This window comes from Rhea pennata, chromosome 3, assembly GCF_028389875.1.
Source record: "Rhea pennata isolate bPtePen1 chromosome 3, bPtePen1.pri, whole genome shotgun sequence".
Classification (NCBI taxonomy): Eukaryota; Metazoa; Chordata; class Aves; order Rheiformes; family Rheidae; genus Rhea; species Rhea pennata.
In genome coordinates, this window is record NC_084665.1 from 82,750,641 (window position 1) to 82,767,018 (window position 16,378).

General features: G+C 35.3%; 1 protein-coding gene across 1 annotated transcript in view; it reads right to left on the reverse strand.

Annotated features, from left to right (window-relative positions):
• The window catches only part of GRIK2 (glutamate ionotropic receptor kainate type subunit 2), a 413,047-nt gene that overhangs the window by 29,411 nt on the left and 367,258 nt on the right, over window positions 1–16,378 (reverse strand). The window contains exon 14 of the mRNA XM_062570999.1: window positions 11,513–11,738. Coding sequence (XP_062426983.1) covers window positions 11,513–11,738 — 226 coding nt within the window. The remainder of the gene's footprint in view (window positions 1–11,512; window positions 11,739–16,378) is intronic.

The window sequence follows — 16,378 nt, forward strand, 5'->3', positions numbered from 1 at the left end:
CTGATGGCTCTCCTGCTATCATAGTGCCTAGTCCTCTTAAGAGTGATACAAAATGAATAGATAAAAAAAGGAGAAGAAAAATATGAAGAACAAACACTACTGCCAAATTTCTGCAAAGTTTGAGATAGAATAAATGGGATGCATGGAAAATAAAAAGTTTTTTTAAAATAAAGCAAACTCACTTCAATGTCTTTTAAATCTCTTTTGTACCTTAACTCACTTCTGTTTACACAGCAGCTTTTTGCAACTATCACAGTACAGGGAAAGCTCTCAGGATTCAGTTTTCAGAGCTAATTTCAGAGCTGGCTGTGCAGAAATCCTGCTTCTTCCTTCACCTCCCAGCCTGTATGCTGTCACTGCTTCCTTGATACTACAACTAGCAGTCATCCAGCCTCGTCAGCAGGCAGGCATTTAAACAAGAAGTAAATGAAGTCTATAAAGTAAAAAGGTGAGCAGTTTTCTGCCAGGTTAGCTCACTAAATCAGCTCAGGTAGGTGCCAGCTCTTGCAAAGTGCAGCAGTCCTATGCAGGTTAAATGACTGTGAAACTTCAGCCTTACCTTCTTGCTCAGCTATGTCACAGATAGGAATGGTATGCTTATCTTGTAATAAATGATATGGACCCCAGACTCAGACTGATAAACATTTTATATCCCTGCTGGCTCTAATGGAAGTAACGCATGGAGGAACACACTGGGAATGTGTGTGTTTCCATACCTGGAGAACAGAATAGAGTGAGCACATCTCATCAAACATTTTTTAGGGTTCTCTTATCAAAAATCTCTACCACTTCCTGCAATTCTATCCCTATAAACCAACTAGAAGAGTGAGAGATAACTTAATCTTCTAACCAAGAAGAAAACAACTCCATCACAACCGAAAACCAGTAAGAATTGAAACAATATGTTTGGCCTAATGGCATACTCTACACTAAAATATATTGGGAAAACTGAATTAAGGCTTTAGGCATTCAGTGATTTAAATAAAACATTTGAAAACAAACTTTTCAGGAAGTTTCATAATCTCTCAGAATAACGAATATTAAAAAAACAAAGTGCAAAATGTAGGGAACTGTATAAATAATAGCATCCAGATACTCATCTGTACTATGCTCTTACTGCCTTCAGAAAAATTTGCAACCATAGGATCACCATACAGTATATCTTAACTAAAGCAGAGCTTAAAAAATAAACTGACCCCTACTTTGGCACTGGCTACAATGTTTGGCTATGGACAACTGCACCTTCAATTCTGATTTACTTTTAGGCAATTCCTGAAAAACAGAAGGCTTTCAGATGCTGCTTATTTTCTCCTCGTTTTTGTCTTATCTGTTTGTAGTTTAATCTCTGGTACATAGGACTGTGTCTCTCCATAGTTATATGCAGCAGCTAGAACAACAACAACAATGTAGTACTACTATATTATAAATATGTAGCAACATAACACATTTATTACTAGACAACATTCAGGGCATTTGTTTGAAATATTCATCTGAAAATAGTTGGTGTTCTAAATGTAGAAACTGCTTATTTAAAAAATGTAATTCAGACATGCAGCTGTAGGATTCAAGGCTTTGGTCTCTTAAAAGCTAGACAAAGCAGAGGAGGTTACATCCTATACAACTGTAGGATGCTGGAGTGTTGTTCTTACACTTAGAAGGCATTTACTTCCACTTTATCTACTTTTTATTTTATAGGCAATTTTGAAATTAATTTTCAGATGACTGCAAAAACAGGCTGCAAAGTTCTTATGCTCCTAATCAGAAACCTCTGTCTGATATGATAAACGCAATAAGGAAGCAGGCTGAAAGAATTCAAGAAGAATTAAGGCTATTTTGAGATCATCTTCATACCATATTTTAAAACATTTTATTGCATGCTTGGGAAGTGAGAGTCATTTATTTGTCCCTGTTTTTAATGCATTACGTTCTACTCTTTGAAATTACAAGTATCTATTAAAAGCTTTTGTGCTTAAATAATTTATATTTCCCAGTATAACTCCATTTAAATTTCCTATATTTGGAAACATGCACTTAAAAAATGGCATATAATAAAATCTTTTGTAAAATACTTGCATTAAGGACATGGTCAGATCAGTTTTAAAATGTCAACATTATAAATTAAAAACTTTTACAGAGAACATTTTTTCTAAGTCGCTCCCAAGAGGTAAAAAATAAGTAATATATGTTAGATGGCCTTTTACACTGTTATTAGATGAAATATGATAATTAAATGTTATATATTTGTTGATTACACTATCTATTTAAAGTCCATTTGAATTCAATGACCTCTCATAGGGGTAGGAAGAACAGTACTGTATTGAATTTATTAATGGTTTAGATAAATATAAATAATTCATGAAGTCATATTCCTAGAGAAGATATGAAATAGCAGATCATAAATTATTGCCAGAAACCCCCTTTCTGCACTGAAATCTTTAATTTAAGGGAGCAGCATGTGAAATACTTCTTTCTAGATTCTATAACTGAGGAAATTATATGAATACTACCATCTTCAAAATGTGCTTACTCCAAACAACATTCCAATTATGTGCTACACAGCTGACTGAAATTCAAAGTCAGAAAGTTGAAAGTCAACCCCAACCCTAGTTCTAATTTGCCAAAAATAAAGGATTTCAGAGCCTAAGTAAAAAATGTTGAGTAGAATTTTATTGTGCAAAAGTAAATAAATAAATCTCTATGTGAAAATGACCTACATAATATATTTGTCTAACTAAACGAACTTTTTGGAAGTCTGAAGTGAGTGGGCCAACATTTTGACTGTCTTTTAGAAAAAATGTTCTCTGAAAAATCTTTTTTTTTCTCTCTCTAAGGGATAAAAATAATTGTAAATAAAGAGTTTATTTGACATTCCTTTAGAATTTTAAGTAAGGATGACTTCATTAAAAATGGCATCTCTGAATCAACAGAACATGAAAAGTTTGGGAATTTTATTTTATACTTTGAATTTAAGTGAGTATGCTGATATCTGGCACCGGTGGCCAATGTAACTCTGCTGGAAGTCTGCACATTTTATTCCTATATTTTTCTTTTTGACTTGGGAGTCACTACTTGTTTGTATCACAGCACCTACCAACTTTATATTGTCAACGTATAAACACATCTCGAGCAGATACATCTTATATTTTCATATGCATCAATTTTCATATCTGGATCTGCTTTACTATGCAAGTTATTGCAGCTGTGTATAATGGGCAGTTCCACCTGACTCAGTTTGGCAATGAAATGTTGGTAACTGTGTCCACTCTACTAAACTGACCCAAAAATATATTGTTCCATTTCATTCAGGTTCTAAGAACTGTATTTTCTCCCCACATACAGTGAAGAGTCTCCATACCATTGAGGGTCTACCACAGGAGCACACATTTCTTTTCTTGAAATGTTTAAGTTAAAAACTAAATATTAAGATTTTAGAGGCAGTTCTTAGAGATACCTTTTCCAGCATTTTCAGGGCACCTTGTCTGTCCATCAATATGTAATTATCAGGGCTGCAATCAGTGACATGCAGTGGCAGAAGTCACAGTTTGATCACAATATGTGAGAAAAAAGTCACAAACTAATAAAAAGGAAGAGTCACGGTAACAGATCCACCTCAATAATGTTTTGTACCGGAAATATTAATATTAATAACACAATTTATTATCTTGTAATTACTACACAGGAGGAAGGAATAAGAAAATTTATATTTCAGCTTTTCCCTAAACCAATTTTTCCCCCCACCATTAGAAGACATTGCAGGAACATCACTACTGTGCAGCTACAGCCCCCTCTTAAGCTATTCTGTAACTTTCTATAGCTCCACAGTCACACAGAAAAAGTAAGGAATTAACTAGCCCTGATTTCTTCTGCTCATCTTATACCCCAAACAACATGGCTTTTTATTTTGTATTTCTCAAGAGTCAGAAGAAATACATGCAAATGTTTAGCATCACTTACACCCACCACTTTCATTTTCAAAATACCAAAGCTGTAGGTAAATATGAAAAATCTGAGAACATATGACTCAAAAATGGTATGAAATATCATTGCATATGTGAAAATATAATCATTACCTAAGACATTTTGTGTTGCCAGAACTGCCTATTTAAAAGCTATGGAACACGCTACCAAAGCAGGCTGTGGATACCACTGGAGGTTAAAATTGAGTGGGCCAGGGGTTCTTCTGGTGCACGTAGCATAACGGTACATAAACTGCCACACAGCAGCCTGGTCCAACCTTGCATCTACTGTAGAATGTTTGTGGATCTCTTGGACAATCTGAATTCCTGAGGTTCCTTCTATTTCCTATGGTTTTGAGAAAATTAGCCACTACTACATGCATGTAACACCATTCCATGTTCCTCTTGTTTTCAAGACTGAAAACAACTTTGGGAGCATTTTTTAGTATGTGTTCAAGGCACTGAAGCGCAAAGGTGGAAAAGAAAGGGACTCTGAAATCTTGGTAGCAACAGGTACAAGGGCCTCCTTATAGAAGGCCTTCACCCTCATATTTCTTCAGAAGCAGAATGGACACTTGCCAACTCAAAAAAAATCCAGACATCTTCACAATTAACTGATTCTTTACAACAGCCTCTCCACACCTACACAGTCTGTCTGGAATATCCCAGATGTTCCAGAAGGCGGATGCTCAGGAAATCTGCTCACATGGAAAGGGTTTGACACACACGTTTGTCAGCCATTTATGTGCTATAGGTACAACATAGAAGCAACATGCAATTCTGTAGAAAATGTGCCAAAGCCAGATGGAAAGTAGCCTGTTGTCTACCACGCTAAACAGAGACACAGATATGGAATTGAAATAGGAAGCTGAAACTACCCCAGTCAGATGAAAATGCTTTTCTCCTAGAGAGGATTTCAAAATGTGTTTAATCCAATGGGAGAGTGAAAAGTGGAACATCTAAAAGTAGCTTTGTAGACCATTACGGTTTTGATACAGAGTGCATACAAGCTAAATTTCTAACCTTTTATGTAGTTCACTTCCTGTTACGATAATGTTTATAAATACTCATTAAGGAAAATAGCATTAATCATATAATATTACTTTGTTTTACAGCATCCTTGTGTTGACTAGATGAAGGTCATACTAGCTATGCTCAGTAGAGCAAGAAAAGTATATTGCTGGATAGATAGGAACTTCTAAGGATTACATGTTGCATGCACATGAACGTAAATTTAGTCATGTTTGATATGAAGTATCACAAGAATCCGGGAATAATTTGGAATGATAAAGCTATCCCAGCTATGATTTATTCAAGAGCAAAGTAAACTTTTAACACCTTAATCAAGTATAATCAAGAAATAGGGCATTTAAAACTGGTGGAAATGAAGGTGATAAACAGTAATTCAGAGGTTCTACCATGAAAAGTGCATGTTTTTTCTGAATAACCAAAGGGTTCGCTTTCTCTTTCTCTTTCTCTTTCTCTTCTTCTTCCTCTTCCTCTTTTCTTCCTCCTTCTCCTTCTCCTCTTTCTTTCTCTAGTTCTATTTTTCTTTCTCCCCCTCCTTTCTTCTCTCCTTCCCTTCCTTCTTTGAATAAAAATCTTTGATCATGGGGTATATGCCAAAACAAGCCAAATTCCAAGCTCTAAAAAAAAAAAAAAATCTTTCTGATAATATATAAGTATATATTAACTTTATTTATTTATTTATTTATTTATTATCAGAAATAATTTATACAGTATACTTTAAGCTTTCTGCATTTTAACAAATTTTCTCATCCACTGGATTCATGGATTAAGAACACAAGACTGGAAAAAGTAGTGCCCTAATAGGATGCACCAGAATAAAAACAAAACAAAATACTGGAATGTGGAGATTGCTCTGCTGGTACTGCAGAAATCAGTTTTTTACACTATAGTAAATTAAGACTGTAGGAACAAAAAGCTCTGTTTAACTTCTAACTATTTAACTTTTTCAGGAAATGAAAAATGCAAGAAATGGATGTGATTTCATTGTCATTATCTTTCCTTAGAAGCTTAGAACTAAAAAAATAGGATGAGATTTTTTTTTTCTCCTCAAGAAACATTGTTATTCACTTTATGGCACACACACACACATACCTTCTGAGGATCGCCAGATCTGACATTTTAGGTGGAATTTGACCCTATATTCAGACATTTAGCTATCTACATGGTATGTGTCCATACGCAAACTAGGTGTATGAGCTAAGTGGTATAGCCCATGCAGACCGAGTCAGTACAGTGGATGAAGTGACTGCAGAGAGCTAGTCACTCACCACACTCAAAAACTACATGTCTACATTAAAACTATGTGCTATCTACAGAACATCGCTTTAGGATAGATCTGCCTGAGGATAGATTTCTTGGAAATCTCTCACGGGGCTCTCAGGGTTCAGGCTGTAAGCACTTTCTTTTCTCTTCGTGACATTGTAAATCCTTAATTCAATGTAATATATTGTTATATAAATATATTGTAATATATAGTTGTTATTGGTTATTGTAAACAATAAAAACGTATGTCTCTATATGCTCACTTACCCTTCGAAACAATGAAACACTTGAAAAGGGTTAATCAATGTGAGCCTAGCCCTTAGTTTACATCCTAGACAGATGTTTCTGTTACGTAGACATATTTATTTGATGAAGTCTTATTTATTCAAAAAGAATAGTCAAAAAGTCCCCTCCGAACTGAGTGTCTAGACTATCAGTTTCTTACTGGCTAAGAATTAAACAATTTCATGTATTCTTCCCTGGCTACCTGAAAATATTGATTATCCCATTTCATAATCTCAGAATTCGATACTACTTTCATTCAGTAGAAATGTGGTCCGTTGATGTTCACAACAGACACTGAAGTACAGATGCTTCACTTGTTTTAGGGGATTTATTGTGGCAATATTGTCTAACATTGTTCTTCCCTGCCTGTCTCCTTGTCAGAAAGCACTATTTAACACCTGCCTGGGGACACTTACCACTTAATGTCACCAGTCGCCCAAACTAATGTTTTTCACCTTGAGAGAAAACACTAATTTATCTCTAGGTCTCTTCTATCAGATAATAAAAGTATTTGTCTGTATGTTGCTTAATTTGGATTTGCTGTTTCTGGAGAGATGGCACACCTACTGTTTACTAGCACTTTCTACAATCTCTCTACATCTTAGTCAAACTTGAAGAAGAAAACAGATGTATTACAGAAAGCAGTGTTATAGTCTCAGTTTCAAAGTTGTAAACATAGTTACAAACATGGAAAATAAAACAAACGCAAAAATACATTTTTGCTTTTAAAATGCAAATGCAAATTATTTTCACTTAAAAACAAAAAACAAAACGCAAAACAAATGAAACCTATGTTACAAACAGGTTCTGCTCTATCTTCTCCAAGTATTAGTTGTTGTCATATAAAAAATCCCCCCAAGTCTGTTTTCTCCTTCTCTTTTGAGTGTAAATGAAGCTTCCATAGCCAAACAGTAGAGGTAGCTGACTAAAAGTGAATTCAGGTATATACAAGATTGTTACTTTAACTTATAAGCATGTATCATGAGATTCATTTATTGTATGTACATCTTATCAAATTCACCACCTCTAGTTTGTTTATAGGTCCTATGGATGCCACATGTGATGGCAAATAATGTTAATGGCAAAGGTACCATTCAGAATGTTGCCTGGCACCTATTCTAAATATCACTGTACTTTGTGGATTTTAAATGAATATATTGATCCTACTTTGTGCTGTATGTACATCACTTCCAACTTTTTTCATTGTGGTTCATTTTAGCAATACAAGCTTTCTGTTTGCTTCACTACTGCTTTAATATTCCTAATTTTTTAGAAGAGTTAACATACTGACATAAGCTCAGAAGTTGCTTATTCGGTGTATCTGGAATAAGGAGCTGATACGTATACACGCTATGATCTTCTGTTCTTTTCTCCACACCCTGTGCAACTTCCAAGCTCTAAATCTAAAGCTTTCACATTGTGAGCACAGTGTTTTTACTGTGGTACACTAAGTTGGTGCTATATTTGGGGTAGTTGCAGTTTCCAGGTGATTATCCTATCATATCCTAGCCTGTTTTGATAGCATATTCTTCTGTTAAGGAAGCTTTTAGCTCCTCTGCTTGCAGCTATTTATACTCAAGTACAGTATACTTTCACTAACTATAATTCTATTATTCTTCAAAAAGAAAGAGAGAGGCTGCACCTACTTCCTTTGATGATGTTCTACAAAGGTAACTATATCCATTCTACCATATTCTACATAAGGTCTATAAAAACAATCATTCTACAAAATTAATTCCATATACAAATATTTCTACAACTCCAAATCAACTGTTCCAGGAGATAAACCAGGTTATGTTTGTAAATTTTGGGAGGTGACATCAACAGCTTTCAGATATCATGCCCCTATCTGAACAAATAGTTCTGCATTTTCTCTTACTATAGGTCTTATTTTACGTCCTGTTATAGTTCCTTCTGTAGAGACTTCATATGCTTTTCATATCTTATTTTGACTTTCTTGGCTAAGCTTACCATTGTTTCAAGTTTTGTTTTACTTTTTTTGGAGATCTTATTCCTGCAAGTATATCCTCTATTTCTTTTATCTTGATTCAATAGGATTGTCAGCTCACAGATACTTCTGTAAAATAATACTGTTTCCCTTGACTCAGATGATTTGTTATTATTTGGAATCTTTCAGATGGATGACAGCTGAATGTCTATGACAGGATTCTGTTTATGAAGAGACAGTGCATGTATACTGCCCATTCTCCATAAATGAGGTAGGAATAAAAAATTGACCATTCTAGAAGTTTATTTTTGGCTTTATCTTTGCTTTTCATCTCATTTCTCTGGTGTTTATGCTGGTTCTCTGATTTACATGTATGTAAACTCATTTGTAAAACAGCTAACTCTGGTCTCTGTGTGCCTTATCACTTGGCCACTTCCATGGACTGAATGCTTCAGATGTTTCAGAAATATGCATGCAGCCTCTTCAAGGACTTTAAACTATCATTAAAATTTAATTTTCACCCTTCTAAGCCTAAATGGAAGGTGTTTTTCATCTCAAAATAACAAAGTTTTTTACATCAGAAAATATGAAATACCACAGAGAGTCCGGGGACTAAAGTCTGATCCCTTCTAGCACTTATATACGTCAAATAGAAATTTATTTTATACAAACTTTAGTTTTCATATCAACTCCCTATTTCAGCCCAACTCTGGATCTTGAAGAAAAATATAGAGAGGTGAGAGGCCTGGACGAATAGTACAATAGAAGCTGGAATATGCACATCCAGAAATAAGGAACTAGGGCAGAAACTTTATCTTTCTGGGACTTAGATCTTGGATTTGGTCATTAAAAATATTCTGAATACAATATGAGGTTTAAATTGAGACTCTAATGATTGACTCCATCAGATGTTAGTTTATGAAATGTAAATAAGCTGTCATCTGACTTGAGAGCTGCTCTGTGCTGTACAGCCAGGACAAATATTTTAAAATAGATTTGTCACAGTGTTTCTCTAAGAAAGTTCACTTACAGGTAGCATAGCCTACTAATGCAACGAAAAAGAAAAAAAAGCTTTCTAAAGCTTATCTAATAAAATATATTTTAAAAAGGATGCAGTTGATTATTAGAATGGTGAGTTGGTTTTCTTTATTGATATATTGCAATCTTAGTAACTAATGAAGAATGAGTTTCTGTAACCCCAGTGTAATTTAATTACAAGGTAATTCCTGAGTGGAACATGCCCAGGTGCTTAAAATCAAGAGGAGCCTGCAGAGTGATGAGTATCTTATAATCAGTTACAGGTATGTGCAATGTACTCCAGTTGATAAATGGACTGTCATAAACTCTTATGTAAGAGTGAAAACTCTCCTAATATTTTACTCTAAGGGCAAAGGCCCTTAGATAGTGCCCAAAAAAGGGCACCAAAACATCTCATAATTGTGACAAGTCCTGAAACCCATATCAAAGATGACAAAAGGAAACTTTTGGTGCCCAATTATTGTCCCTTCTTCACTCAGCACAGACTATCTCAAAATGTGAAACTGCATAAGGACTTGAGGTCAAGACTACCATATATACCCAGATCTCGTGGTTAGTTAAAGAATTTCAAGTAACTATTGGGTAAAATGCCCCAAACTCTCTGCTTGCATAATCTTTAATTCCAATAGCAGTAATAAAGCAGCTTTTGTGCTTTTTGTGCTTTTAACTTTCTTGGAGTCAAAGCCTTCATATTACTATCATGATATCAGACTTGATCTACAGTGGCAATCCAAAAAATCTGCAACATAAGAAGCCACAATGGCAATAGAACAGGATAGACAACATGGCATCTATATTAAAACTATATTGTTAACAACTAATTGTTCACAGATATAATGAATAGAATCATAATTTCTGTAAATGTCTATTTCATAGCCAATTACTGGTATTACTAAAATTTTAAAGCTATCATTAAAATTGCAAGAAGTTTCTGCACCATACTGGGAAATCTATATTTGGTATTCCTAGATACCTCTTTATGCAAGATCTTTCAGTAATAGTAATTTCTTAACCTTCCTTATCATGTTCTTGATTCAAAGTATTGTACCTCGCTTTCTCCACAGAATAACTTACTGCAGACTTAACATAAATACAATCAGTAACAAATGTAAGACCTATTTCAGAAAAACATTAAACCTATTCACACCAGTGTCAAGATCGTATAAATTCTTCTTAAAAAATAAAATTAAATCAATCTTGCAAAGAAGTCAGTAGCAAGACATTACAAGATTAAGTAGGATCATTGTACAGTACTGAGATCCTTTGTGTCACACCGTTTTCTGTTTTCATCTACTTCAAAATATAAATCCAGAATCTCAGCTCATGTATTTCAAAATCACTCAAGTCAATGGGAACTCTGAACTGCAGTGAATCACATCCTGTGGGTTCCAGAAACCAAGTAAGTGACAATAGCTGGCTTCTAATCTTGAAATTAAGTTTTTGTACTCAGTCAATAACACCTGAACTGGAACACATTTACAGGAATGGCACTGTTCTGCAAAATCAGGAAGCTTTAATTCATTAGTTAGTTCATATGAGGATTATACATGACAGATTATGGAATTTTTCCCCGTATTTTAAGATTCTCAGCATTTCGTGAAGCTTCATGTTATCCCCTTTTGCCAGTCCAAGCTTTGTACTACTAGCATCTCATTTCCTGAAGAGATAGATGAATATGTTTAATATATTTTTTTTAGAAAATCAAGTGTTCTGAAAGTCAATTACTTGTTTCAGTTGAATATATGGAAAGTATCAGTAATAGAAACATACCATATGAAAAAGTAAAATATTTTATGATGTTTTTATATTTAGAAAATGAAGTTTGATCCGTAAATGTTGATAATATATGTAATATTTTTCCTTAGATGGGGAAAAAGAGAACAAGAGAAATGCTAGTAGTGTAGAGAAAGCTACTAGTATGTTAGAGCTTTCTTGCGCTACTGTGGGAACTAAGATTAATGAACACAGAACAAATGGTTGACATATAACCTACCCATGGGAGTTCCAACACCATAACCTTTTGAGTCTATCAGGCCTCCAATTTGTGTTAGGTTACAATTCCGCTGTGTGACAAACTCAATAGTTGTCGACTCCATTAAAAATGCATAATCAGAGGTAAGTACACGCTGGATACCTTCTTCATTACTTTTGACAAGTACTGACTGCCTCCTGCTGCTCATGAAGGCCCACATCTTGTCATAAGTGGAGATTTTGGATTTCTGAAAGATAAATATTAGACTCAACATTAATAATAATAATACGCTTTTAAGAGTGAAAGCAAATTCTCAGTTGCACATTGCTCTTATATTTTACTACATGTCACAGGTTTTACCAAGGGAGTCCTGTAAGGATGCCTGCAACTTTCATCTCTTCTCTAAAATATAAAATTATAAAATGGCTAGATAGATTCTCCAGAATTTGCATCATATTCGTTGGTTATGAGATTCTGCGATGAAGGCCTATATTATCTGAAGTCAGTGGAAAGCTATTAGGACTTCACTATAGCCAAGTTCATCAGCAATGTTTGTGAGCATTACAGGAGATTCTACTGGATTCTGGTACATTTGAAATTCTCACTTTGAATGACTTCAAATCATTCAGCTACTCCTGAGCAATTCTGAAAACTTAATCCAAAATGTAGCAACTTGAAGCTATCAAAGTATTCATAGATGGCAGTATATGGAGGAAACAGTTTTGAGGGAGGAGACAACAACCATTTTATCCATGGTACCTGGCAACAATACTAGAGAAGGATTTTAGCTAAAAGTAACATAGTCTGGCCATACAAATACTGGTTTCCTGTTCAAAAGCTGACAAGCTGAAAGTCCTCAATCTGTCTTCTGCTCTGAATAGTCCCAGAAAGCAAAGAAATATTATGTAATGGAAGAGAGGTAGGACAGGAATGAAGGAGACGAGTACTGCTGTGAAACTAAGGAGAAGTCACTTCCTTTCTCTGTACCTCAGTTTCTCCTTTTAAAAATAAAGCTATTACCTTCCCTCATCTTTGTAAGCTGGATGCTTAAGAGATGATAAGCACTATATAAACCGGAGGCACTAGGGCAATGACATTTTCATATTACGTTTGCCCCAATCCATTCAATAATGTTTCCAACTCAAATGAGTCAAAAAACGTTCAGTAATGTTAATATTGCCTAGTAAATAAAGTGTAGAAAGATAGTGTGGAGGACTAGTATAATCAGACTTTTCAAGAATTCTTTCATCTTTTAATGTGAGCCTTAAACATAACTTTGTCTTCCGCTCTGGGGGAGATGCTAAACAAAGACTGACACTGGAAACCTTTCTGAAGTTCAGTTGACTGGCAGCCCTAAATTCTGCCCTAGAGGAGAATCAGTAGCATATGTGGAATAAAAAGGGAACATTTATTTAAGAAACAAGATGACTTTTTCCCTCTGCTGCAATACAATCCAAGATTTATTTCCCTATGCCTGGGGACTTAGCAATTCAAGTGTTTCAACTAACTCCAGCTAACAAAACTTTCAGGACCATACATGAACACAATGGTACTGTGCTGAACATGGTATTTTACTAATTGAGAAAGATTTTAGTAATAATAAGGAGGAAAAATATTTTTCTTCAGAATATTATGAAAATGTGCAGAAGAGGGTGGACCAAACCAATATGGTCTCCAAGCAAATATGAGTCTCTGCTCATAGAGATTTTTTGGCCTAAAAATCAAATAATTCTTGCGAGCACTTAATATACACTGCAGCAAAACATACTTTAAGCACTACCCATCAGTTCTATAGAATCAAAATTATTATGTCATACAGAAAGAATGGAAAATTAATGTTTTCCAGTACTTGAAAATTTTGCCAAGTATCTATATCATCATTTATTTTTTCACCGTATAGTCTTTACCCCAACAAACAAAACAAAAATACTACAATGAGAATGAAGCATTTATACTTCACTTAGGTCTCAGAGATCATCACCAGGATGGAAACACAATAGAAATGGGAATGTTTGTTCTCGAATAGCATTACAGCACGTGTATATATAGCATCCTCTAAATATAATATCCTCTAAAGGACAGAGAGTATTCATATTGTGATGATTGATTTGATCAGCTAAGATGGAGTCACAACTTCTACTGAAAAGGAGCAACACTTGTGACCTCAAAGGTCACAAACAAAATAAAAGAAAGGAAAACTTTTGCTTAGGACAGCTTGCTTGTTGGAATAATTAAAACAGAAATCATATCAAAATTTTACATATGATTTGAGAGACTGTAGAAAACAAAGCAAAACCTAGAATGTGCACAGAGCCCTCCATTGTTGTGAATACAAGAATGATAGGAAGCACATAGTGGCCTTTCACAATTTTCTCATGTAGGCTAAATATTACAATGCCCTCGTACTATTTTCTTCCATTCTTAAAAGAAAAAAAAAACAGAATTGAAATGATGCCAGGGAAAATAGACCATATACCTGTAACTACCAAATCATTAAATTGTAAGCTATAGTTTAGCAGTTCTTAAAAAAAAATGTATATTTGTTTTATGCACAACAGGGAGTGATTTGCCTGCAGGGAAAAAAAAATACTTTTGATTCTGGGAAATATAGCTACAAATGGTTTTCCTCTGTTTGGCAAAATACTGAGCAGACTCAACAGGCTAAAATCGAGAAGCCAGAACAATCAAAAGCATCAGGATCCCATTTGACACTGAACTAAAGAGAATACACTCCAGCATGTACATATTGCTTCTGGTGGTTATGACTGTGTCATTCATACTGATAGAAGAAGATGCTGCAATTTAGATCATGTTTCCATCTTCTTTTTGTGCAAATCAATTTGGTTAATCAACTTATATACTCCATCAATGAAGTGCATTGTCTTATCTGGGTTAGTTCACCATATTGTCTCATCTAACTGGAAATCAATGTCTGGAAAGCCAAACTAACTTGAAATCAGCTGGAAATGATGTCTGTATAAGATAACTTGTGATGACATGATTTATTACGCTTGTGTTCCCTCAGTAATGCTGAAGATAAGAAAGCTGCCTATGCTTTGTAACATTTGAATTTCACTGGAATACAAGAGAACTAACCAACAGCAGAGCTGGAACTGAAGAGGTTAAGCAAATCAAGAATCTCCTCTACCTGGCACACAAAATGGTAGCTCTAACAGTGACATTCAGACGATGCCATCAGTGACATACACAGCATTCATAAATTAAAGATTACTAGAAGATAACAGTTTGCGTCAGAGATGATGAAAGGAAGCATGGTGAAGGCTCTAAATTAGTCTAGTGCAATGTGTATCTGTGAGGCTGGAAACAGGAGGAATTATTGTTAGTAATATGTTACTGCTCTATCCTGAAGTGCTGGCCAGGAAAGACAAATGTCTAAGCAGTGAGACACTAGAGCACAAGGTTAGAAAAATATCAGGATGATGAATGAACGCCAAAATAAACAAAGATCAAAGGACAAGGAACCAGACCTCATGATACAACACAAGACAGGATAAATGAACAGCAAAAAAATGTGCCAAGCAAAATCTGATCTTTTTCTACAAAGGACTGTACAGAAGCCCCTTTTACAAATACATTAACGGAGAATTTTCTTTTACTGATATCATTCGACTTTCCTAGTTTCTACAGACATTTGCGTGTCATGGACAATGGCTCAGCTATGCCTGCATCCATGCAATATCTTAATTCAAAAGAAGTTGCAATAACAAAGACTAAAGGTCTAAAGGACTAAAGGATACAATCTGAATTTCTGAGGGAAAATATGGAAACCAAGCTCATGCCTGACTTATGTGTTTGTGCTGGTAGGAAGAATGATACATAAAAAGTGCATTCATAGACACTCATCTATACGAGTCTTTTAGCAAGGTGTTTGACATAGTCTCCTAAAATGTCCTTGATGATAAGTTGGTAAGATATGGACTGGAAAGATCAACCACCCACAGGTGGAGAACTGGCTATCGAGTTGAACAGGAAGAGTTAATAGCTCAAAAAGCTCAAAGTCAAACTGGCAACTGATCATGAGCCGAGTTCCTCACGGGTCAATATTGGGTCCAATACTATTCAATATCAAAGAATTTAACAGGATAATGGGATTGAATGCACCCACATCAAGCTATCCACAGATGACATCAACTAGGAGGAGAGGTAGTTAGACTAGAAGAAAGAGCTACCATACAGAGAGACCTCAACAGGCCAGAAGATTAGGCTAACAAAAATTGCATGATGTTTAACAAAGATAAATGCAAACTCCTGCATCTAGGACAGAGTAATCCCAAGTATCAGTACAGGCTGGGGACTAACTGGAAGGAGTGTATCTTGGCAGAAAAGAATCTAGGGACCCAAGTGGACAGCAAGCTTAACATAAGTCAGCAGTGTGTCCTCGTAGCAATGAAAACAAACTCTATTCCAGACTCCATCTACAAGAGTACAGCCAATAGAACAAGGTATGTGGCTAGCCTACCCTTTTGGCATGTGTTAGACCACACCAGAAATAGTGTCCAGTTTTGATCCTACCAGTTCAAGAGAGACACTGAAAAATTGGAGAGGATCCAGCAGAGGGCCACCATGGTGACCAAAGGGTTGGAGAACTTGACTTACAAAGAAAGATTGAAGGACATGGAGCTGCTCAACCTGGAAAAGGAAAGACTCAGCAGGATCTAATAGTCTAACAGTCTTCCAATATCTAATAAGATGGTTAGAAAGAAGATGAAAGCAGTCTTTCTTCACTAAGCTGCATGTTTACAGGACAACAGGTAACGGCAAAAGTTGTTGAAGGGAAATTCTGTCTGCATATAAGAAAAAAATCTGCACCCTGGAAAAAATAAGCACTGGAAGGGTTGCCCAGAGAAGTGATGGAATCTGCATTGC